Source organism: Dermacentor albipictus, chromosome 6 (genome assembly GCF_038994185.2).
Source record: "Dermacentor albipictus isolate Rhodes 1998 colony chromosome 6, USDA_Dalb.pri_finalv2, whole genome shotgun sequence".
NCBI lineage: Eukaryota > Metazoa > Arthropoda > Arachnida > Ixodida > Ixodidae > Dermacentor > Dermacentor albipictus.
The window spans coordinates 123,792,734-123,819,664 of record NC_091826.1 but is presented as its reverse complement, the minus strand read 5'-3'; the positions used below and the strand labels follow the sequence as shown (position 1 = coordinate 123,819,664).

At 45.8% G+C, this 26,931-nt stretch overlaps 1 protein-coding gene across 1 annotated transcript in view; it reads right to left on the bottom strand.

Annotated features, from left to right (window-relative positions):
* The window catches only part of LOC135899469 (putative phospholipase B-like 2), a 68,729-nt gene extending 50,839 nt beyond the window's left edge, over positions 1 to 17,890 (bottom strand). The window contains exons 1-5 of the mRNA XM_065428742.1: positions 17,737 to 17,890; positions 11,300 to 11,560; positions 5,057 to 5,303; positions 1,931 to 2,028; positions 1,311 to 1,540 (exon numbers count right to left, since the gene is read on the bottom strand). Of these exons, the coding sequence (XP_065284814.1) occupies positions 1,311 to 1,540; positions 1,931 to 2,028; positions 5,057 to 5,303; positions 11,300 to 11,532 (808 nt within the window). The 5' untranslated portion in view covers positions 11,533 to 11,560; positions 17,737 to 17,890. The remainder of the gene's footprint in view (positions 1 to 1,310; positions 1,541 to 1,930; positions 2,029 to 5,056; positions 5,304 to 11,299; positions 11,561 to 17,736) is intronic.
* Between the last annotated feature and the right edge of the window lie 9,041 nt (positions 17,891 to 26,931).

Genomic DNA, 26,931 nt, shown 5'->3' with positions numbered 1-26,931 from the left:
GGCACGGTTGCGCACGCGCTTCGTTGGCATCCGCGTATCTGTCGACAGCCTCGTTTCTGATGTGCAAGACTGCAAATTCTTTAGCAATAAATTAACTGCCGTTTGATTTTGAAGCCCACTGCAACATTCCTGAACCTACCCTAGAAATTTTGCATCTTACATATACTATTTCCCCAAAAATCAAATAATTTCCCTCTCAATCTCGGATAATTTCTGTCAGGAGACGGCGAAATATCTGCGGGATAAGAGCTGCGAATAAAGGAGTCTTCAGTAGGAAACCTTCGTTTCCTTTTACTCTATTTAGCTTCATTGACTATTAGTTTAGATGGGTATTAGTGACGGCAAATCTAAACATTCGTTTCGAATGATTGGTCTTTTTGATTACACAGAGGAAGCCTTTTGATGGTGACATCTCGATGCATTGAGGTGCGATGAGTAGGCTCTCCTTACTGTGCTGTTATCCGCTGCTTGTACTTTACTGAAAGTATTTATCAGCGTAAATTAAAAAGCAAAGAAGCTCGGATACTTTGTTGCATTTTTTTCATTTCCCCTGCATTAGTAGCAACGTGTTAATTCATACGCCAAAAAATACATTTGGAAAGGTTTCACGCTTCGATGCTGGCGATATAGCGATTGCACCTCCCAAGCCCTCAGCTAACGCCCAGCGGGTGTTCTGATAATTTTAGATCGCGTTTTGATTTGTGCTTACCGTACGTGTCACTCATCCGCAACGGGAAGCATGCTTGCTGGACAAAGGTGCAGAAAGCTGCTTTGCTATAACACGTAAAACAATATTGAAGAACATGGATGCAGTGACATCTACTAATCGCACCTGTAATACGAGGGCTTTTAGTAAATCATCTACAAGCAACGGCGAAGTTGTCACGTTGTGCTTTTTCTTTTGTTACGCATTTGATGATAATCACTAGTTGATTGTTTATACCTAAATACCCGCGAATTTCAGCACAAGATTCGTAGGCTTTCCATTCACACGCGTGACCATACACGCGTGTGCAGTGGTTTTTTAATTACTACACTTCTTCAATAATCTACAAAATATGGTATAGTTTTGTCATTGTAGGCTACATAGGTGCCAGAGGAAATGTTTTTTTGCGTGTGTGAGAAACAAAATTGTCAGTGTGTGCGAGCCACGGTAAAATGGAGATCAAGACTGCGATTCTGCTCATGATTGGCTTCTCAAGTGCTTCTCAAATTACTCGTGTATATCAAATGTCGAAGGCGCAAGTCTCACAGTTTACTATGCGGGAGCAAACGGTGCATGCAGCGAACGCATACCGCGGCATACTCACTTGGTCCCATGGTGTCGGGCGCGTAGTGCCAGGGAAATGTGTACTTCTTCTGAATTCTCAGCATACTCTTGTACAGGAACCACGCGTCGTGGGCCACGTAGAGATCTTCGTTGTCACCGACGACTTTAACCAATGCCGAACATGCTGGTACCAGGCTCAGAGAGTGCAAATCTGCAGTGCGCCTCAGGGTTGGCTCAAGATCCAAGAAATCTCCCACGAGGCTGAAGAATCTGGAAAATGGTAACGGCCTCTTTTCACCGTTGCGTTTAAATTCAGTGCATTCGAATACACTTTCGGTTCACCGAAACGAGCAAAAGGTCCACTTACAATAATCACAGTTGATAGTTAGGTAAAAAAAAGTTGCTAATATGCAACCGTCACTAGCGCATTCAATTTAAGTAGTATGGTGGGAATTTCAGCAGCTTGCAATTACGTTCATATTTTTTTACTAAGTGCATGCAGAAGCGCAATGAAATAATGCACTTATCGACTGCTCAACATCTTTTCCCGCTACGTTCAGTACACTGGGGTCAATAGATCATAAGCGTGAAATCAGGGAATGTTGTTGTTTTTTTTTTCACTGAAGAAAAGTCGGTAGCTGTATTGGTGGAAGAGCTTACAAAGCTCTGGTGACATTTGTAGTCTCCCGCGACGCGTCAAGCGGGACCTCCTCGAAGGCGTCGCTCAAACCACGAAGCTGCCGCATTTGGAGGTGTACCTGCCGAATGAGAAAATGAAAGAACGCCATCGTGTAAATCTCACAAAAATAAATGCCACGTGCACTTCAATACCACGTGATCTCAATGCGAAAGGCTGAATTGAGAGGTTGAGTTAAACTTTCACATAACTTTGAATGATTCAAGTTGCAAGGCTGTTAAGTAAGTTTACGCATTTTTAATGACCAAGCGAAATGACTATAGAAGCCATTCAAACGGAATCACGATGAACTTTGTTGCAATGCATATTTGATGCGTGTTTGCAGAAATGTATGTGGTGTGCCAGCATAGACTAAATTTAAGGATCCGTTAGGATCCCGTTCTTTGTAGGCATCGGGGTAGCTCCAGAATTCCGATAAAAGCCAGTGGTCCTGTAAGTAATGACGGTGCGGTAGAGAATCTGAAAATGATCATTGCAGAAACTCCTACCGATAAAACCTCGTTAATTTCATGTCGAATGAGCGGACCTGCCCAAGCAAGTTTTGAGGTCATTTTCATCTGCATTCCTCAAGCGTAATTGCCTGATTAGAGGCAGAGACGGCACAGCTTTCGTATACACAAAATGCATGCTAAATGCACGCTCTGCCTTGTCGCTCAAACAAAATGGACAAGATGGCGGCCGCTACGCCGCTGTCGATGAACTCCAACGAGCATGTTACTCTGTGATCGCCATTTTATTTTGTAGGCTTCTTCATTTCTCTACTGTCGCTTTCCGCCCGACGACGCACCCTCACCAACTCGCAGCTCTGTATTCATAATTTCTACGACCTCAATGTGAACAGCATACTTTTCGTCGGTCAACAAGTGTGAACCTGTAAAGCACGGATGGGCTGCCATCGGTTTTTCAGCACTTCAATACAATGAAATATGTCGTATTAAAGTCGCCTTGGGCTTATGGGTAGCGAAACGGACCGTACAGGGACCAAATGCTACTTTTAAATAAAATTATACTAAAAAAATGGCTGTGGCTTAGCTAAGGTTAAGCCCAGGATGCGAAGCTTACTAGCCTTTATTTTAACGCGACAGCGTTAAGGAGCTCGTGTCGCAGAAAAGCCGGTGTCGTCGGCGTCGGCTCAGGCGTGCGTCGCTTGCTCAGGCGCACATTTCGTTGTCGCGCCGAACGCTGCCTTGCTCGACGCTCACCGCGTCCGATGTGGGGCGCGTAGTCGCTGCGCCGTAGCCCATTGTCTTACACCCCTTGGCGGGTCGACGGGAACGCTGTCGCGTTCCACTCTTGAAGGCGAAGCTTAAGCGTCCGCTTTACAGCTGTTATGACGTCACATGGTAGCTACGCGGCCGTGCGCGGCGCAGCAAGGAAGAGCATGGTTGTGCGGCTAGTATGCTTCGCATAAAACATAAATACAAATGAACTAGGTTCATGACATACAACCCTACTCCTTCCTGCTATTCCCTGTTCCTTCACCAGAAGTATATTTGAGTAGGTGCCGCAGCTATAATGTATCTGTCCCTGGCGCAGCTTTTCTGAAACCTGAATTTCTTAAGATCGTGTCGGTAAGTGGAGAACAAAACTGCCAAATAATGGTGTACTGTCCCTGAGGTAGAATGAATGGACCTCGAATCTAATCGAGGCAGAAATGCAGAACCATGGTCGTGCTGCTTGTCTAAAATAAAAAGCCGCCGCAGATGCACGATACAAACGCTACACTTTTGCACTGGATCAGACGAACATGACTGCTGCTTTTGTAAATAAAGTTTCAAGTCTTCGTAAAAAGACTAATTCCAGTTTAAGGCTGACCCAGCAGTTCATTGGTGAAGTCGTTCAGTAGGTGCCTAAAACTAGTCTCTCAAAGCTCCACATAAGGCTTACGCAACCTAATTCCAATGGTAGTAACATAGCCTAAACAGCATCCAAACACTTTATTATATTGCTGTTCTTTACAGTGCGCATGGCATTTAACACAAATTAACCCTTTACTGCACCTTGTTGCATTTACGCAACATTCTGATGAACGGCGTTAAAAACCGAAGCAAAGTCAGTTTCGAGCTTCCTGTACATGTTGTTGCATATCCGCAACATTGGTCTGTAAAACGCGGCACCTTGTGCTGCAATCTGTGCTAATTCTTTGCATCTTCTACCAAAACAAACGTGGCGGAGGCTGCGCGCGCCCACGAGCAGTGATATAGGTAAGTTTTACAAATTGTAAATGTATTTCTCCATAAGACAAAGCGAAAAAAAATTTGTTACGCTATGCTCCACATCCTTCTGACTCTGTAGGTTCAAAAAAATAATGTAATTTTGGAATAGTCTGTTCCTGGCGACAGAACGTTGCTATGTTGCACAAATGCAACAACGTGTACATGGTTTATTTTCTTTGGAATAATGAAATGGCTTCGAAACGCTGGTATGGCCTAGAAATTCCTCCTGATAGTGAAGGTAGTGACTATTCAATTAGTCGCAACAGCCACGAGTGTAAGTCCGTTTCGATTCAATGTGTGGACAAGATGTTCTCTGGTCAAATTTCCTTTTTTCTTTTCAAAAGTACGCTGTGCCTCCGCACATTGCTGTGTCACGTCGTCACGGGCACAGCTTTACGTCTGTGCTTCGATGTTCTACATTTTGACAATAACCCGAAAACACTGCATTGTTTCCTGGCTGGACGGGAATCTCCATGACTTACTGCACGAAGTGTGGGAACCACCTGTGCTGCACAAACATGTACAAGTGCTTCTTTTTGTTCCACACTAAATCATAGGTGCACCAATGATTGTCTTGTGCAAATAAGCATCTGAGTATGAATCGCACTAAATCTATCTTTTACTTTCAACTTCTTCTTTATTGGCACATTGTTGCAAATATGCAACATACCCTTTTTCTGCTAATTGAAACCACAGACATTCGCTAAAGTAAGTTTCCATGGGAGTACAGGTACTATTATGCTTCCCTACAACGCCATGAATAATATTTTGAGGAAACAAAAAATTGTGCAGTAAAGGGTTAAAGATATATTAATTTCCCTTTATTTTAACTTACGGGCGTCCGCTTTTCCTAAAATTATACGAAGTGCCTACCAGGTTCCAGTACGGGTCGACGGCTCGCAGACGCTTCTCGTTCCGGCTCGAGTAGTCGAGGTTCTTCTGGAGGAAATCGTACACCTTGGTGCAGAACTCGGTCTGGTTGTCGCAGTAGTGGGCGAACATGTTCTCCCACTGAGCCTCCATCAGACTGCGCGTCAGGTACGCCTCCAGGGCACCGGCGGCATAAGCCTGGACTTCATCCGGGACGTTCGGGCTCGACTCCACCTCCAGGTAGGCCCAGCTGAGAAAATCAACCGGCGATGTAGCTACAGCAACAGAGTCAACGCTCGATCTACTACAGACCTGAAAAAAAAAACATGCTTACTATCTCCTGGAATCACACGTTCAAAGGCATACTGATGAGGGTAACGAAAAAGAGCAGCACATTAAAGCACGGAAATGCTGACAAAGAAACTACAGACGCATGCGCAGCTTGTAGTTATTCCCGAGGACAGCGCCTTTGTTTGTAGCGGTTTACATTAACCCCTATCCCATTTTGTTTCGGCACTTTCCCGCTTTATGTCGGCGACAAAAAAAAATGGTTTCGCAAATATTCATGACCACTGCAACGAAAACTCATGAAAAGGAGGAGCCGTCACAATTATAGTGAGGTGGCTACATCTCTTTCTTTAATTTAATTTCAATGAAAAGAGTAAAAATTTGACCGATTTCCATAACTTTCATCAACATTCAAGTGTAAGCAGACAATTTTGGCATGAAATGCTTTTAGCTTCAGTTGTCGGCGACCTTCAAGTGAGCTTGAGCCAAAATCCAGAGCCATTATCCGGGCACTAAACGAAAAACTCCAGGAAAGTTGAGAGCACAAAACCAAATCGTTCGGACAACAAGTCAGAACTTCATACAATGCGGTTTCTGGCCCCCAACCCTCTGTGCAGGACCGCATTACTTACGCTGATTACTGCCGAAACAAGTTACAAAAAATATTGCTTCTGTGTTTTTCCTAATGCTTGTTCACAATATCACCCAACCTGTAAATTCTAGTAGACTGAAGTTTTATCTGTCATTTCTAATAAGGACATTCAAAAGGAGGATACAGGGCACCATACAGTTCATTATCATCTTCCGGCACGGAGACAGGGTTGCCTCTGCACTTTGAACGCAAGCCGTCCGTGAGTTCCTCGGCGCGGGCTTTCCGTCGCCTCGAGAAATGGCGTCACGCTGCGTGGCGCCTCCCTCAGGCGCTTCTCTTCTTCTAAATGGGCACCGCCCACGTGGACCAGTGCACAGCATAGCGTGGCGCGGTGTAATATGGTGTGGTGTGATGGGGCGTGCCGTTGTGAACATGCATGAACATGGACGAAACGGGCCGTCGGACGTGTTTATTACTGTTAACATATCTATGCATCTACACGCACACACGCACAGACACGCGCACACACGCACAGACACGCACACACACACACACACACACACACACATATATATATATATATATATGATATAGCTATAGCAATGCTAGAGTAGTATTCTATAAGATTCATCGCGTTAAAACTTCTTCACATGCTGTTAACTCACCGGGATGAAAATAATGTTTCAATATTCCGTTCGTAGCTACTCGGGTCTTGAAGAATTCCAGCTCTCGCTGGAATTACATGTGAATTATTGTACATGTGCGCAGACTGCTGTACTAGTGCATTGTCTGTTCTCTTGGGTCACGTGAATTCTTGGCCCAAAATGCCAATCCAGCGTATAAACTGGGGAATAAAATTGATCTTATTTTATTTCATTTAAACAGTAGCCTTATGCGAAACGAGCATCCCATATATGGAAGCCATCCGATGTGAGAGAATATCTTCCAATAAGCACGAGCTCACGCAAAATTATGAAGATTTGTGATAGGCGCTCAGGGAAGAAAAATACCGGGCAAAAATATTTGATGACGCATTGAAGCATGCTAACCGCCTCTATCGCAGAAGCTACTCAGTGGCGAGAAACGATATGTGCCGCGCTCACAAACAAACCTCGCCCTAACATATTCGGCATCAGGCGCAAATGAAGCCGTATTCTAAAAGAAAAAAAAACGATATAATATATTGACTCAAAGCAAACGGCTTAAATACAACTTCAGGGAACTACCCCGAACAGCCTAGTGGCATTAGCGCAACCTTCCCGACAAGCTCGTGTCATCGAAAACTAAAGCCTCAATGCATACAGGCTGTCATGTCACGCTTGCAAGAAACCACGATGCAATGTTTCCATTCATATGAAAACACCGCAAATGATTACTAGCAGAGCACCCGACTTTTCAATAACAGTCGACGGTGATTTCAACTGCGAGAACGCTAATGTAGTTTACTTGCTTGAATGCTGAACGTGCAGTATGCCAATACATTGGCCAGACATATGCTAGCTTTCTGTTTCCTTTGAACAACAACCGAGCACATCCCAGAAGCATCCCAAATCTTTCACGTCCAAGCAAGTTAATATGACCTGCAGCTCTCATGAAAAGATTAAAGCCACAATGATAGAGTCAGGCTTTAAATCGCATCACAAGCGATAAGTTAGCGAATACACAAATACACAAATTTAACGCTATTCAAATTTAATGCACAAGTTTAACGCTCTTCATTCGGGTATTAACTAAAGTTCGGCAGAAGTATCTTGCCTCTCACTGCTCTTACAGTGGCCCTATTTTCAATCTTACAGTCATCGTGCTTTCCTAGTTTTAATTATCATGCTCTTTTTCTCAAGTTCTTATTCTGAAGCTCATCTGATCTTGCGCTTTCTTAAGAACATGCTACTCATGAAACATGTGTTCAATGTTATAGTTTCTGCGTCACTTTATCAGAACGCCTTTGCAAACATTGGTTGTTCAATATCCACATGTACAATCGATTTACCTATTGTAACTATGATTCTCGTTTTCACACAACGAGGTGTGTTTGCGGCATTATCGATATCAGAGCCCACGTAAGCGGCCTAGCCAGTAACACATTGCTTAATTTGACGAAGGCCTTGCCGCAATTGAAATGGTAATAAAGACCCTTTTTCGTATTAACACCATATATTTCCTTTATATATATAGTCATTTCTTAAGAAGCGAGGAAAAAAAGACGTACTTGTTTCTTGGCTTCTTGTGATATGTCTAATAAAAAAAAATCAGGTCCCCGGTTTTCGTTTTTCTCGTTCATTGTGTGCGAGTGCGCGCGCGCGCGCGCGTGTGTGTGTGTGTGTGTGTGTGTGTGTGTGTGTGTGTGTGTGTGTGTGTGTGTGTGTGTGTGTGTGTGTGTGTGTGTGTGTGTGTGTGTGTGTGTGTGTGTGTGTGTGTGTGTGTGTGTGTGGATGAATAGATATGTTAACAGTAATAAACACGTCCGACGGCCCGATTCGTCCCGATACCCCTCGCACAGACACCTGACACCCCAATGATTAACGCTTGGCACCTTTTCCGAACATCGACAGTTTCGCGTCCGCCTGATCTCATGCATCATTGAGGCGCGACGCCTGCAACACTGATAACGCCAACGCCATATGAGATGTTTCGTAGCAGAGGGCGCTGTTCCTTGCAGCCAGCAGGAGTTGCCTTGAGTGATGCGAGGGACCAAGATGTGTCGTATGCTTTGAACACCATGCTGTCAGTTCAAGCGCCGCGCTAAACTTTGCACCGATTACCATTAGGTCGGTGCATCTTCCTTCGGGCAAACCTACCTGTTTTCTAATACGTATAAGCCCGTACCGATCATATGTATTGTTCATCACCTGCATGTCATGGTCATTATCATAGGGAAGGTTGGGTCTTCGCCGGGTCTCCCTGGCCAATTAATGGTTTCCCTGCCTCCTGTCCATCCGTTCTACTTCTTCGAGCTTCACTCAGGTGAACACTTGCTCCTACTATCCGCCAGCGTGTCCCTGAACAAGATGCCCTAGACGCCCACCAGGATCTCCCTGACATAGCAAGCTGCACCTTCGTTGGTATTCAGCGGCCACCAGAGGGTTTACCATCTTTTCGCTGCTCTTCGAAAGGAAAAAAAAGCATATAGTACTGCCTGATCGATTATAACCGAGTAAGTTTTGCTAACCGACGGGAATTATTTCGCCTTTACGAAGAAACGCCTCGACGCTTAGAAATAACGCATCGCTAATTCTAACGCATCGCGCGTCGTAGACGTCGTTGCACTTTGTCGTCGCGTCGATTCTGCCACGCCCGAGTTGTATATCATCCTCAAATGTATGTAAGCTGTTGCCATCAACGCACATGCCATTATCAATCACCAAACTACCCTCGCTGAAATCATCGCGTTGAGAGAGCCGCATGACGAGCGCAAATTTCTACGGTTACAGTCGCTCTTTTGCGAAAAGCCCTCAACGGCAGACCGGAGCTTCGCGCCGTGATCCAGGCAGTCATGCGCGCAATAAATGTGGACGTATACTATCCTCTAGCGGGGTATCGTTAAAAATAGCTGGCGTGCACGAACCGGAGTCTAGAACCTATCCTAGACTGTGTGTTCACAAGCGATATATCAACTTGGAACAAACTTTCAGGACAACACAATTTTCGAGATATTTTCACAGTGTGTGACAATATACACGGGCATTCAGTTAAGTTTTTTACGCTTCAGTGCATACAACGGCATTTTCTTTAAAAAAGAATTGAAGCAATGTTCAATTTTTATCGCAACTTTCACTGCGCATATCTCGGAACATGTGGTATCCTTTGGAGTCGTTCTGAGTGGCCTGGCAAACGTACCGGCCACGATTCGTAAGTTGCAACGTGAGCCGTAAAGTAATGCATTAAAAAATCGCTTAGTGAAAGCATGTTAAACAGTCGAATAGGCATTTCTTTTACTCGTGCGAGTAATCTCCGCTGCTTCGAGTAACCCAGCTCCAGGACCAAAATTACGCAGCCACACAGGTAATTTCAAAATTACCATGTGATCTGAAAAAATGCCACAGTTTCTCCCGAAAGGCGAAGCACCGATTACGATAGCAAATTAGTAGATAGCTATACGAAGTCAGGATAGTTGTTTTATCGGCCTCATAAACTTGTAAGCATTCGCTTACTAAATTAACAATGATCGAATGTGTAAGCGTGACTGAGCGAGGTCGCAGAAAGAAACGAACACACGGAGACAACGCTGTCTTTGTATAATGCGTTTTTCTACGTCCTTGTTCACTCACGCTTACACGTTCTATCGTGGATTGAAACCAACTAGAATTTAGCTAAATTAACAAGCGTGGTGGCACGCACGCACAGGTAAACATGAACGCATCTCTCTGGATGAGCGCGGAAACTTGATGTCAAGATACTGAAGTAAGGAATCGGGGCAGCAGCAAGCGAATTGACCTTCGTGCATCTCTCGCTTCAACGAGAACGAGACGTCGAAAGCACAGCGCATACGAAGCTACGGGCACTATGCGCACTCTGAAGTGCGCATAGTGCTGAAGAAGAGGCCCAGGCAGGCACGCACTTTCGCCACGTCGCAGATCGCATTCAAGGCACCCGATCGCCGGCAACGCGTCCCTACGGCGTCCGCGATTCGCGTGACCAACGCCGTAGTCGGCGCCGTGGTTGTCTCCACTCTGTACAGAGCGGAGGGTGAGGAGGACGTCGAGGCACCCCAGCAGCCGCCGAAGAGCCTCCCTCCTCCCTCGCCTGACCACCGTGCCCCGCGCGCGACAGGAGAGGGTACGCATCCGGGCTGCGTTCCTCGCTCAGGCACGCGAGATTGAACCGCGTTCGCCGGTTCACCATCGCACACTTTAATTGCACACAACATACGGCGCGTGGCGACGGCTTTATCGCCGTTGGACTTTATACGGAACCTCAAGCGTGACGCCAACGGCAGAAATGCACCTGGGGTGTCCTTATAATTGCTATCGCAATAAAAGCACCCCGTAAACATCTGTGTGCAAGAAATAAGAAATGCAAGTTTTCGGTTGTGCAGAGTGGCTTCAACAGCCACAATTAGTACATGCGCTGCGCAAAATATGCCTGCCACAGCATAGTTTTACTCATTCTTGTGCGTTTAACGTGCGCACTGAAAGCACCGATTATGTACAGTTTTGTCATAACAACAATGTCTCCTCATCATGCTTACTGTTTATTCAAGATGCCTCCTTTTGCCACTGGGTGACCGTGTAGCGATTCGTTGCACTGCGTAGCGTTACTCAAGATGCTTCTGTACACTTCAGTACTGTTGTATTAGAGCGAATACACAGTTTTCCAGGGGAAAAAATGTATTCGAGCATGAAACTGCGCCTTTGCTCCATACTCACCCGCTGTTCTCGATGTCGTCTCGAAAATTCGCCCATGCCACCGGGGCCAAGGCCGATGAACCACCAAGATGAGGAGCCGACGGCGGCTTGCCGTCGTAGATTTGCAGCCGACTGGTTCCTAATTCCGGTGCAGCCCAAGCCCATTTGCAGTCGGCTGCTTCACACGCAACCAAGAAACCGGCCAGGAAAGAAAGCGGAAATAATATACCAATGGACATCCCCGAGTGCCTCATTTTGCTTTGGGTTTTCACAGTAGAAGACCTGCACATAAGGAAAACATAAGCATGCAAATATGATAAGCGATTTCTCGGTATATTGAGAAACACATGTGAATCATAATATTGGCCTTGTTTTGTAGTTTGGAGCATTTTGTATACATATTTTAGGGTTTCTGGCGTATAATGATGTTTATTGATGCTGTAGGCAGCATTGTATGTCTTCGTGTGAACATAAGTTCAAAAAATTTGGAGGAGCTTAAACTACGCCTTTAAGAGCGGAACGTGATAGAGTTCAGAGGGCCTTACTGCTTTTCATGTTGCCCGGTAACTACGCGTTATGTAAGAGTAAAGTTTACCGGGAAACGCTCTGTGTCCGTACCCGGGATGGTGTGTACAATCTTCGTGAGCCTGTCTGTGCATGGCCCAAGTCGTGGAACAACCGGAGTATTTTAGGCTGCCAAATGCCAAGCTGGACATCCCACTCACGAAAGAAGAAATCAATGCAGAAATTGCGGACATGAGAAAAAATACAGCTCCAGGTCCAGATCAAATAACAGCAGAGCTCTTATTTAACCGCAGCGATGACACCATCACCTCGCTGGTGGAATGCTTCAACGAGCAGCATTGGGCTACAGGAACGCTACCAATATTCTGGAAGACGGCCGAGGTTCGGTTGATTCCGAAGCCGAACAAACTCCTTCAACTGGATAACCTAAGATCGATATCGCTGACCTCGTGTTTGTTGAAGCTCATAGAGAGGGTCATCAACACGACACTCAGTAGATACTTAGAAGAGAACACCCTCCTACCTAACACTCAATTCGGCTTTCGCCCTCACCTATCGACGCAGTACGCCATCTTGTACCTGTACAAGGACCTCCTCTAGACACCAACCAAGTCACAGACAAGGAACATCCTGGCACTTGATTTGAAAGGAGCGTTTGATAACGTTCTGCATAAAAATATTCTGCAAAGCCTCGCCGACACCAACTGTGGCACCAGAACCTACAACTATATCAAAAACGTATCAGCAAGGCAAGCCACTATAAACTTCGGTGGAATAAAATCAGATCCCGTCATTCTAGGCCCGAGAGGAACTCCGCAAGGAGCGGTACTGTCATCCCTTTTCTTCAATTTGGCTATGAAAGATCTCCCAGGCCTTCTATCCGGAATCCCAGGTATCAAACAAACATTGTATGCGGATGATATCACTGTCTGGTGCAACTCGGGGAGTGACACCGAGATCGAGGAGCGTCTTCAAGCAGCAGCGGACACGGTAGACCAGTACGCCAGGGAGAGAGGCCTCCAGTGTGCGCCGGAATATTCCGAGTTGCTCATCCTGAAGAACTCGAGGGCACCCCTGGCGCAGAATATCACGGTGCATATAGACAACCACTCAGTATTGAAATCCACGGAGATCAATATCCTAGGGCTGCATATGCCGCAGGGGCAACAGAACACCACCACTATGGAGAAGCTTACAACATCCACCGAGCAAATCCTCCGGATGATACATCGAATCAGAAATAAGCACCACGGCATGAAGGAAAGGGGAAGCCATCCGCTTAGTGCAGGCTATCATGATCTCTCGGATAATGTACGCGATGGCACTCCTTAAAACCTCTCCAAGTCGGAAATTGAAAAGTTGGAGACACTGATCAGGAAGGCCTACAAGACGGCACTGGGGCCACCAAACTCCACGCCAACGGCAAATCTCATGGCTCTAGGAGTACATAATGCCCTCAAAGATATGTGGGAAGCACAATGCCTCTCACAACTCAATAGGCTCGCACTCACAAAACCAGATAGAGATCTGCTCGAAAAGATCCATATTAATCTGCCCTATACGATAGACCAAAGGGAAGAGGTACCACGGGATGGGAGGAGACACTTGAACGTGTACCCCATTCCGCGGAACATGCATCCCACATATAACCTCGAAAGGAGAAAAGCGAGAGGGGAAGCCCTGCAGAAGAAATGGGACGAGCAACCTAACACCCTTGACGTGGACGCTGCAGAGCCAAAGAATGGAGTGATGACTATTGTGGTCTCAACACCTTCAGAATCTATGGTGAACTGCCCCTCAATGAAAACATCCAACCCCACTCACGCAGAGGAAGCAGCTATTGCATTAGCTATAGCATCTAACCCCAACGCCGACGTGCTCACTGACTCCCAGAACGCCTGTCCCAACTTCAATAATGGATTAATTCACAGGTCACGGTTGTCCTTGCTGATTAAGCAGCATCCACCCAGCCAAGCCTTAGTCATTTGGTTTCCCGGTCACCTGGAACTACCAGGAGGAAACGAAGCCGCTCACAGGCATACCCAAGCTCTTCTATACCGGGCGTCTCCCCCTGATGACCTTGAAGGGTGCTGCGACCTAACTGCTCAAGCAGTGTATGCTGACAATCTCGCACCATACAGAACAGCCAGGAAGGCGTACCCAACACCACATAAATCCCTCAATCAGTTAGAAGAGAACACTCTCAGGAGACTACAAACTAATACATACCCAACGCCAGCTAAGTTACACCAGTGGTACCCTACACTATACTCCCTGCAATGCCCACACCGTGGAGAGGTAGCTAACCTCTACCACATGGTGTGGGCTTGCCAATTTAATCCCATAGTTGACCCCATTCCAAATCCCTCAGAAGAGCAGTGGGAGGCTATTCTGCTCAGCGATGATCCTGACCGTCAGCACTGGCTGGTAGCGAGGGCCAGCGCAGCAGCAATAACCAGTGGACTACCGGACTAGGTGGTCCACCCACGAGTTCTATGAGTATTCTGCAAATAAAGATGTTTTCAATCAAATTACCGGGAAACACTGGCTGCGAACGCTATGCACGAACGGGAGCTTTCTGGTACAAATGCGGCCTCTTGCGTGGGTCGACGTCCTGTTATTGTTTCGCACTTTTATTATATCGGTCTGAGAAGAGCTAACATAAAGGACATGCACTGTCGGTATTTTTTCTATTACATTTGTTTGTTGGCTCACATTCACGAAATTAGGAGGAATAACGTTGTAAAGAAGGAAAGATAAGGTACGATCAATCTTGGTGGTAGAGAAGTGATTGGCTATGCGTGATTCGCAATTTGGTTCGAAAATCTTTTTGCCGAGACGATGTCCCATGCGGGACGCCGGGTTTTCTCTCTTCCTACTCAAGTTCATCCATCTGTTCAATACCGACTTTAATAAAGGTTAGATGTCATTCAAAAATTTTTCTTAAATTTTGATACCTCATTGGGGCTACTTTGTGTTCTATTCACTTGACCAAAAAAGGCATTGACAATTTCGGTGCCTTCGGTTGCCCTAAAGCAGAATAATAGGTACACGTAGGCTTCGAAAAAAGCTCGCCACACCAAAACGTGAAAACTTAATCAAGGCAACTAAATGTGCAATAAATGCATTCGTATCGTGCCATTTATGCAAAGTGAAAATTGCATGTTTTCTGCAATACCTAACGGAAGGGAATCTCCGTATGAGGTTACACAATTCGAAAAGTGAACACTAGCACATAAAAAGTGTCCCACCTTACGTGGACCAATATCTTAAAGACGCCAGTCTACGTTATAACATGCTCACATACAGGATAATTCGCAACCCAGTTAAGTAACTTATGCATCATATATTTACTTGACAAATTAGCAAATAACCAGATATATCTGAACTGTTCGTATATATTCCATTTGTTTTTCAAACGAGGATATCTATTCAGAGTGCAACGATATCTCGCGGTTTCCTTGGGCCGATTCATGTAAAAGACATTGCAAACACGCACACACGCGCACCCACACATACATGCTCATTTCTCAGAATTGTTTTTATTGGCATACGCGCCGTCAACGAAACTATTCTCTCTGCCAGGATAATCTCTTTAAAAAAAGTTCATCGTTTCCCAGAGAACGCAAGGCCGGTCTTTCTGCAAGGTTTGGGTTGGATATCTCAAAAGTGGTGCTGGTCTAAAGGCCCTTAGCGAACGTGTTGCACGCATCGACCAAATGCTGTTTCGCAAAAAATTATTCAATAATGAAGTTACACCTTTCATGTCAAAACAGGTGTCTAAGGTATCCATATTAGCGCGACAAGAAAATACAGACTTAGGAAGGTAGAAGTAGAAAGCAACAGAATAAGGACTGAACTGTTTGTGAATAAGGACTGAACTATTTGTGATTTCGGATTCTTGGGGTAGTCGGTGGGCAAGTAATCGAAACGGTATGGCGCGAAAAAGAGGTAGACACGAAGATATATGAAATACATGCCAAAGCATTCTGAGAGCACACCATACGAAGGGCGGTATCGAAAGAATACGTACAAGCACGGTGCATGCGTGGGCAAATCACGTCGAAAAATGTTAGCAATGCATGCATTACCAACATGCATTAACGGCACTTTTGTTTATAATTTTCAGAACCAGATCCGGCTATTTCATACGTCGCTGTGACTTTTTGTTGCCATGTTACTATAACCAATGCGAACGAAAGCGCGCACTTATTGCAAACTGCAGGCAACAGGAGCGTGAAAACATTAAGCGATTAGGACGGCAGCTACTGTTCTAACGCAGCGGTAACATCGGTGAGTTCTGAAATCCTCCTCACATTAAAATTAACTCAGTGTCCTTCCACTCAGTGAACAAGGATGACCAGCGAAGCTGTGTATGTGGGCCCCTTAATGATGAACTATACCTCCACCGCGGGTCGGCGCGGCATTGCACTATCTTAGGGATCAACCCATGTATGGGGAGTTTATTGCTTACGGCACGAAAATTTCCTTGGAAAGTACAGTTATGCAGGTTCGCTGTAAAAAAAAAATTTCGGCGTTAGCTATCACCGTTTTCGTTAGTATGACTACATCAGCATTGTTTGTGCCGCGAAATGAAGACCGTTGATCGCGCTTGTTCAGAAAGCTGTGAATATTAGAAAAAAAGAAGAAAAATATATTCAACAGAGACAACAATTTCCCTTCATACCTGTGACGAACAGGTATCATGACCCAACAGATGCGGCTTCATGGGCGTGAAAAGGTAAACATATGTGAGGATCCACTTCTCAAACATTATCTTTGACGGCAGAAATATGACTTAGTTTGCTGATATAAAAACCACTATAGCAAAAGAAAAGGAGCTGCCCGCCAGCTTTACCAAATTCCATCAGCCTTTTTCCGAGATGTCTGAATGGAAATATATTAATACCCCGTAGGACTCCGATACCAGTTGTTAGCGCTTCTGCTGTCTCAGCTTTTGAGCCAAAGTCTGTAAAAGAGCTTAAAGCTTGTCGGTCGTTACGGGCGCACCTGAATGCATGGGAAAGAGCCACACTCGAAGTTGACGATAGGTTCTGTCAAGATATGGCACGAAGATAAGTCAAGTGCCGGTGATGCCCACAAACGGCTCTGCCGCACGTCGGCCACCGATATCCGGAGTATTCGATGCTATAAGAAATTTGGGTAGCTTTTCTCGAACTTGGCGGACGTAGTGACACCATGATGCCACGATACAGACGCAATATTTATGCTTTGCACATACTTCATTACGTGAACGAACGCATGCTCACTTATACCTAATCGTTTTCTTTGGTATACGCGCCGATAGCGAAGCTGTTTTGTCACACGTGATAATTCTCTTCAAATGCACTGAAATATACGGTGTATAAACAGCGCAGTCGGACTGTGAATTATACTGTAAAGTGTTGCTGTGGCGTAACATATAATGACGCTCTTTAAGAATTAGTACTGCATTAGGAGAGATACGGCATGTGGTAATGTTGGCTTTGCCCATTTAGGCTGTACTTCATTGCCTAGAACATATGCAAAGCGTTCAGCTGTTTTTAGTGCTAGCCGAGGCCAAGACTCGGTCCGGAAAATAATGTGCTTGCCGAGTACGGGATTCGAAAGCGGAAATTTAACCTCGAGTGGCTTGCAGCGCTCCCAATAATCAAAAACTTGAAGCGAATTTCATGTCAGTCTAACGCTAGCCATCAAGATTAGTTACGATCGCAGAAACGCGGACGCAGTTCGTCGATACACGTTGAACTGAGAAAGCTCACTCGGTAAAATGCACAAAATAAAGTTGTAACTTCACCAACTTCTGGGCGCATTAGCACTGGCATTCCAAAGCGCTGCCTCATGGTGCCCACGCGATGTCACCATGTCGTCTCTGACCTCACACGCGTTGTTTACAATCTACTCGCGGCCAACAAACGAGAAGCGAAGCTTACCGTAGGGAGACGCCGGCGTCCGTCCGTCTTCGCTGCTCCGCGCAGCGCACTGGCTTATCGCGACGGGAACTACGTCACGTATTGGCGCTACTGGCGTCGTCGAGCATCCTCCAACGCCGCCGTATCCGGGCAAAGGGCGCGGGGAGACACAGGATTCGCTCGAAGCGTGCTCGTATCAAATATCATTATGCGTGCTGCAGCGCAAATAGAGAAAGGGTAAATATCCGAGGACACCTAAGCCCTTCTTGTGAGTTGTGAATGCGAAAGGGTTATGCCAACTGCACGCAGCTGTGCGGTGCTTCGAGATTGTTCGTGGGCAAGCGAGCGCGTAGGGATGCTTGACCAACGTCTCGTAGATAGCACAAGGCTGGTGCACATCGATCCGTGGCGACATGCTACCTGGCTCAACTGCTGTAGTATCTAAGGGAAACGCTCCCGAGTAAACCGAGGTGATTTTTATGTCGCCGCCTTCGTCATGCCAGGCTTGGCAATTGACATTTCGCTCTAAGCAGCAAGCACTGAACGACACGCTCACCTACACGAAGAAGATTAGGAACGAGCCGCGCCATCTCTATCCGAATGCACCGGTTTCCCGTGCCAACGGCAGGCAACCCGGGCACGCATTCTTCGGAGATCCCATGAACCTTTCCGAAGACCTCCAGCTCCGAGACAAGAGCCTGGCCCGGAAGATCCGCGGGGTAGCCAAACACCCTAACCAACTTCACTCGCACACCTCTATACTCAAAACGAACTTCCACATCACGAACCTTCAATGCGGGATGAGCTGAGAAGCGATCAACCGCGGCCTTAGTGTTAAACGTTATCTCGAACCTTCCTGCACCAAAGTCTTGCACTGCGTTAAGGTCGGTCAACGAAAAGCGTTTTCCGAGCGCCTTGCAAACATCTACATTGGACGCGTATTTTGGAACTCGCCCGAAAAACGTAAGCGGCCGAAGCCGCGAAGCGGCCGCCATCGCGGTGAAAGCCACGTGGCGCCGACGCCTAGCCGAAGTTTAAGCTAGCACTACACAAGGTAGGAAGCTAAACACTCTCAGCTAAACACTGGAGAAAACCAAGGACAAAAAGCGCCACCGGAACACCTCACCAAATCGAAGAGCAGCAGGTTGGAGTCTAGAAGAATCCGCACCGTAATCTTATCCAACCATCCGACAGGGGCCGACGTGGACGGGATCCGTAGCACCGAAGCTCGAACGCACAAATAACACAACCACAGCACCTATCCCACCTCTCCGGCCACAAGCAGCATGTCGAGCACGATGCGAATAGCTCAACTAACGAGATGGGAATTCGCTCCCCTAATGATAAATTCGCTCCCCTAAGCCGGTAAAGCAGGCAGTATGGTGGACGACCCTCAAGGCAGAGGAGGAGACGGGTGAGAATGGAGAGGGCGCCGAATCAACCGCCACACAATGTGATGTTGATACTGGGCTGAAGGAAGAGCTTCTCAAACAGGTGCAAGAGCTCAAAAATGAGCTAAACACAGAACGTGAGGCACAGAAGGTAGTTGAAAAGAGACTGGAAGCAGCCGAGGAAAAGCTGAACAGGGCAGCCATTGTGACCGAGAATGTGTGTGACAATTGAACGCAGACCCCCGGCGCGACAGGCGCGGGAGGGTCAGAGAAATACGTGAAACGCAGGCAGGGTGATGATGGGTTAGCTGGAAAGAGCAGCACCTACCTTGAGGCCGCTACGCGGAAAAAGCAGGAGCCGAGTGGACAAAGCCCCTTGTCGAGTCCGAATCACGCGGAAGATGACAAAGGGAAGCAGGGAGAGGTAGGTGAGAGTGAAAGGGTGATTATTGCAGGCTATTCAAACCTCGCTGGGTGTTCGAAAGCAATTGTGGAGAGGGTGAAATGCGACAAAAGAGTGGCGGTAGGGACATTTCCAGGGCACACACTGGGTTCTGTCATGGAACGAGCAAAAGAGAAGCTCGCGGAAAATGCCCACATGCGCAACCTCGTAATAGTAGCAGGTGGGAAAAATGACGTCCTAAACAGGAAAGCGCCAGGACTAGCCCAGCGCTTGGCGAAGGGGGTGGACGACTTGCGTGAGCTATCCGCTCAGGTGCAGATCGTGGTGTGCACGGTGCCGGAGGTGCCTGTGCCTGACAGTCACATACAAAGAGCCGTAGTGGCTGCTAATGAGGCAATATGGAAAATGAGCCGAGAGAAAGGCTTCGAGGTTGTCGAAGTAAACAGGGAAGTGAGAAGTTGCGGTGGTTTTAAACGAGACGGGATCCACTTCAATTACAGGTTAGCACGAGAAGTGGGCTGGCGACTTGGTGGTCGCGCTGTTGCTTTTTTAGGGGGCCCGCGTGCGCTCAGCAGGTAAGAGTAGATAGTAATGAAGAAGGTCCCCTAGGGCAACATCAGAAGAGCATCGCCGTCGATAATAGAAAAAGGAGGAAAACAAGAAAAAGAGCTCGCCATGCGATAGGTTACATAAACATGCAGGGCGGCGGAAGAAAGGAAAAGTGGGCAGAGATTGAGGAGCAGTTACATAGAGAACAAATAGGGGTGTATGCGGTTACAGAAACACACCTTAGAGACTCAGAAGAGCCACCAGTTATTGACAATTATGTTTGGGAAGGCTGCAACAGAACTAAGTCGGAAAGAAAGGGAGGGGGAGTCGGAACGCTCATCCAACAGGGAGCCAAATGGAAAAGAGTAAATTCACAATGTCAAGAGCATCTTTGGTTATCAGGTACAATGAGTGGGAAAGAAACTTGGCTGGGCGTTACGTATTTGTGGACCGGAAAAAATTGCACAGAGAAGAATAAACAGTTAGTGGAATGCATAAGCGCTGATATTAGGGGTTTCGGGAGTGGTGCTGAAATTGTCCTATTAGGTGACATGAATGCCCACATACAGGATTTAGATGGCTATACCGACAATAACGGGAAGTCAATGCTGGACCTTTGTGAGCAAACTAATCTCGTGATCGTGAATACAGGGCCTAAGTGTGAGGGACAGATCACGTGGGAAGTGGGAACCCGGCAATCGACCATTGATTACTGCCTGATGACAGAAAGAATTGTTGATAAGTTGAGAGAAATGGTCATCGATGAGGAAGGTTTAACAGCACAGGGAGTGACCATAAACGCATCATATTGAAAATGGGATATGTAGTTGGGAAAGAGATCAAGGAGAGCAAAATGGCCAGTCCAAATTTGAACGCTGAACAAATAGCAAATACAGTCACTAGAGTTGAGGAAGAACTTGGCAAATGGCCATGTAAAGAGTGGGAATATGGCGAGCTTATAAGTGTAATAAAGACAGAAATACGGAAAGAGAACCAACATGTTCGTTGGAAAGGAAAAAAGAAACCGAAAAGCTGGTGGTACAGGGAGATACGAGAAGCGATCGCCGAACGACAGAAAGCATCTCGAGAGCACAGGTAGGCAAAGAAGGCGCAGTTGCCACAGGACGAAGTAACTAGTAAATGGGAAATATACCGGGAGGAAAAGTCTATGGTTCAAATACTGGTGCAAGCAAAATTAAAAGGTGAAAGTGAACGTTTGTTGTCAGAAATACGTGAGAAACACAAGGCCGCACCTAGAATATTTTGGAATCACATAAAATTATTAGGCAGGAAGTCAACAACAATACAACAACATATCCTAGACGAAGATGAAAACAGACTCGAAGGAGAAGCGGAAATAAATTACATCCGAAAAGCAACAGCCGAATCTTACCAAGGCAATGACGAGGTTATACTTGTTGAAAAAAAGAGCATGAAAGAGACCCAAGGGGAAAAGCAGCTGGTGCTAACAAATTTAAACTGGAAGAAAGCGGAAGAGAAAATTCCTAAGCGTACAGCCATAGAGCTAGACGAGGTTCCCATTAGGCTGATAAACCAACTAGGACCAAAAAGTAAGGAAGCTCTGGGGAAAGCAGTGTAAAGAACTTTAAAAGATAGACAAATACCAGACAGTTGGCGTCAAAGTAGAATGAATTTGATTTATAAAGGAAAGAGGGAGAAAGACAGAATTCACTCGTATAGACCGTTGACCATTACGTCGGTAATATACAGGCTAGCAATGCAGGCAATCAAATTAAAGCTTCAAACATAGACAGAGAATAATGGCATTTTGGGAGAGCTTCCGAATGGCTTCAGAATAGGTAGGCGTTTGGATGACAACTTGTTTGTTCTTACTCAGTGTATTGAAATATCAAAAGCAGAAAGCAGACCGTTGTATGTAGCCTTTTTAGACATTACAGGAGCCTACGACAACGTGGACCGCAACATCTTGTGGGATATCCTGGAAGGGGAAGGCTTAGGTAACGATTGTATACAGCTTTTGAGAGAGATTTACCTAGAAAATACCGTTTGCGTTGAATGGGAAGGGATGAGGAGCGAGGAGAAAGTTCATATCAACAAGGGACTGAGGCAGGGGTGCCCTTTATCCCCGCTGTTGTTTACGATGTACATGGTGAGGCTGGAGAGGGCGCTAGAAGGAAGTAATATCGGGTTTAATCTCTCATACAAACAGGCGGGTACAGTAATAGAGCAGCAACTCCCAGGTTTATTTTATGCGGACGACATTGTGTTGCTAGCTAACAAGCAAAGTGATGTTAGAAAATCAGGTGTTATGGTATTCAATGAAAACAGTGAACAGACAGTGGAGATACAGGGCCAAGAAATACCGTGGGTAACAGAATATAAATACCTTGGTATATGGATAAACGAAGGCAATCGATATATGGAAACACAGGAAAAAGACATAACAATAAAGGGGAAGAGAAACGCAGCCATAACGAAGCACAGAGCGCTCATCATCATCATCATCAGCCTGGTTACGCCCACTGCAGGGCAAAGGCCTCTCCCATATTTCTCCAACAACCCCGGTCATGTACTAATTGTGGCCATGCCGTCCCTGCAAATTTCTTAATCTCATCCGCCCACCTAACTTTCTGCCGTCCCCTGCTACGCTTCCCTTCCCTTGGGATCCAGTCCGTAACCCTTAATGACCATCGGTTATCTTCCCTCCTCATTACATGTCCTGCCCAAGCCCATTTCTTTTTCTTGATTTCAACTAAGATGTCATTAACTCGCGTTTGTTCCCTCACCCAATCTGCTCTTTTCTTATCCCTTAACGTTACACCTATCATTCTTCTTTCCATAGCTCGTTGCGTCGTCCTCAATTTGAGTAGAACCCTTTTCGTAAGCCTCCAGGTTTCTGCCCTGTAGGTGAGTACTGGTAAGACACAGCTATTATACACTTTTCTTTTGAGGGATAATGGCAACCTGCTGTTCATGATCTGAGAATGCCTGCCAAACGCACCCCAGCCCATTCTTATTCTTCTGATTATTTCTGTCTCATGATCCGGATCGGCAGTCACTACCTGCCCTAAGTAGATGTATTCCCTTACGACTTCCAGTGCCTCGCTGCCTATTGTAAACTGCTGTTCTCTTCCGAGACTGTTAAACATTACTTTAGTTTTCTGCAGATCAATTTTTAGACCCACTCTTCTGCTTTGCCTCTCCAGGTCAGTGAGCATGCATTGCAGTTGGTCCCCTGAGTTACTAAGCAAGGCAATATCATCAGCGAATCGCAAGTTACTAAGGTATTCTCCATTAACTTTTATACCCATTTCTTCCCAATCCAGGTCTCTGAATACCTCCTGTAAACATGCTGTGAATAGCATTGGAGAGATCGTATCTCCCTGCCTGACGCCTTTCTTTATTGGGATTTTGTTGCTTTCTTTATGGAGGACTACGGTGGCTGTGGAGCCGCTATAGATATTTTTCAGTATTTTTACATATGGCTCGTCTACACCCTGATTCCGTAATGCCTCCATGACTGCTGAGGTTTCGACAGAATCAAATGCTTTCTCGTAATCAATGAAGGCTATATATAAGGGTTGGTTGTATTCCGCACATTTCTCTATCACCACAGAGCGCTATGGGGATACAATAGGTACGAGGTCCTCCGAGGTATGTGGAAAGGTGTAATGGTTCCAGGACTTATATTTGGAAATGCGGTTGTTTGCTGTAAATCAGAGGTACCATCAGGACTCCACGGGAACCAAAGGTCAGTGGTCGCCTCGCATTGGGCGCTCACGGGAAGACTACAAATGAAGCTGTGCAGAGTGATATGGGCTGGACTAGTTTTGAAGTGAGGGAAGCTCGCAGTAAAATTCAGTATGAAGACAGGCTCAGTAATATGGAAGAAAGTAAATGGACTGGGAGAGTGTTCAGGTATCTGTACAGGAAAAACATTGATTCACAGTGGAGGAAAAGAACTAGGAAGCTTACCATCAAGTATGCGGCCTGTAGGGTGGACAACACAACAACAAAGGTCAAGTGGAAAGTCAGAGAAGCTGAATTAATCTCATGGGTGGCGGCAATGGAAAAGAAACCTGCCATGAATAACTACTTAAGAGGAAAAAACGAAATCAGGAAAGAAAGCATTTATGATAACTCAAAGGGAAGCTCATTACTTTTCGAAGCGAGATCACGATGCCTTAGAACACGCACCTATAAAGCGAGATATAAGAAGGAAGAAGCATGTGCTTGCTGTGGTAAAGCTAGGGAAACTACGGAGCATGTTTTATTAGAATGTGAAGACGTCTACCCAGCAGTCGATTTAAGAACCACTGCCCTCCTTGAAGCCCTTGGGTTCAGAGGGAGCAGTGTTAAAGCAAACATGTCGGCAATAGACATTAGTAGGAGGCGACTGGTTGATTGGTGGAAGAAAAGTAGGGAAACGACAAAAGAGGGAGACGTACAAAAGCACAGTTCGCAATAGGGGATCAGAAAATTTGGGCGTGGTAGTTCATAGTGTTTTATATGTGTCTTTTTTTCATTGTTTAACCTAGGTAGAATATTAGGCAGTATAGTAGCAAGAACATGGTGGCGCAACCCACCACCCCGTTCCAAAGGAGACGTTCATAACATCCATCCATCCATCCGTGTCTGCTAGGGCAGCGCAATTGTACTAGTTTAAACCGAGGAATTCGAGAGTCTTTCAATGCTAGGAAAATGTTAGGCCGGCGGCCGCTTTTAGCGTGGGAAACCGGCGCAAGCCGCTCTCCCATGGGGGAGGGTTCGAACGAGCGAAATACGTTATTGCGTAAGTACTACGAACCTATTTACGACTTAGTGAAAGGAGTAGCGGCCCTAAGGGCTGCATTCCGATTGCTATGACTGTTTTTTTTTTCGCTTTACGGAATCAAATACGAGTGCTTTCTTTTTGTTGCTGTATGTGGTAGTTATTAGAACGAAGTATAATTGACAAATTTAAAAAAAAATGAAGCTAGATGTACGAGTTTACGGGGAGGATAAAAAAAAGATTTACATAAAGTTGAGTGCTGTGCCGTGGCTTTGAGGCGCAATCGTTATTGAATCCGTTAGACGTAAATATAAATGATATAATCACGGAAAGCAGCATCTAGAATTCACTAGTTATTACTTATGATGAACTATACCCAAATAATGCAAAGCAGCTTCCCTCGCATATTCTTAACGGCTTACTCCAGGATCACTTGAATCAACTCCACACTAACGTAATTGTAGTAACCGATGCTTCGCAGAGTGAAGAAAAGGCAGGAGTTGGAATTGTTTCATCATCAAGGGACTGGTCTTTTTCTATTCGGCTTCCCGACTTCACTCCAATATACCTAGCGGAATTCCTAGCTGTTGTCCTAGCTTTACGAAAGCTACAATCTTCCAGGACAGACGCGGTAATAATCACAGATTCTTTGTCGTTGTGCACCTCACTTACTGCTCGCGGCGAGTCACCCATATTGAAAACTTTGTACTCACTGGCTCCAAGTCAGTTGACGAGTTTACGATTATTATGGGTCATCATCATCATCATCATAATCATCATCATCAGCCTAGTTACGCCCACTGCAGGGCAAAGGCCTCTCCCATACTTCTCCAACTACCCCGGTCATGTACTAATTGTGGCCATGTTGTCCCTGCAAACGTCTAAATGTCATCCGCCCACCTAACTTTCTGCCGCCCCCTGCTACGCTTCCCTTCCCTTGGAATCCACTCCGTAACCCTTAGTGACCATCGGTTATCTTCTCTCCTCATTACATGTCCGGCCCATGCCCATTTCTTTTTCGTGATTTCAACTAAGATGTCGTTTACCCGCGTTTGTTGCCTCACCCAATCTGCTCTTTTCTTATCCCTTAACGTTACACCCATCATTCTTCTTTCCATAGCTCGTTGCGTCGTCCTCAATTTCAGCAGAACCCTTTTCGTAAGCCTCCAGGTTTCTGCCGCATATGTGAGTACTGGTAACACACAGCTGTTATACACTTTCCTTTTGAAGGATAGTGGCAACCTGCTGTTCATGATTTGAGAATGCCTGCCAAGCGCACCCCAACCCATTCTTATTCTTCTGGCTATTTCAGTCTCATGATCCGGATCCGTGGTCACTACCTGCCCTAAGTAGACGTATTCCCTTACCACTTCCAGTGCTTCGCTATCTATCGTAAACTGCTGTCCTCTTCCGAGACTGTTAAACAATACTTTAGTTTTCTGCAGACTAATTTTCAGACCCACTCTTCTGCTTTGCCTCTCCAGGTCAGTGAGCATGCATTGCAATTGGTCTCCTGAGTTACTAAGCAAGGCAATATCATCAGCGAATCGCAAGTTGCTAAGGTATTCTCCATCAACTTTTGTGTCCAATTCTTCCCACTCCATGCCTCTGAATACCTCCTGTAAACATGCTGTGAATAGCATTGGAGATATCGTATCTCCCTGTCTGACGCCTTTCTTTATAGGGATTTTGCTTTCTTTGTGGAGGACTACGGTGGCTGTGGAGCCGCTATAGATATCTTCCAGTATTTTTACATATGGCTCATCTACACCCTGATTCTGTAATGCCTCCACGACTGCTGAGGTTTCGACTGAATCAAACGCTTTCTCGTAAATAATGAAAGCTATATATAAGGGTTGGTTACATTCTGCACATTTCTCTATCACTTGATTGAGAGTGTGAATATGGTCTATTGTTGAGTAGCCTTTACGGAATCCTGCCTGGTCCTTTGGTTGACAGAAGTCTAAGGTGTTCCTGATTCTATTTACGATTACCTTAGTAAGTACTTTGTAGGCAACGGACAGTAAGCTGATCGGTCTATAATTTTTCAAGTCTTTGGCGCCCCTTTCTTATGGATTAGGATTATGTTAGCGTTCTTCCAAGATTCCGGTACGCTCGAG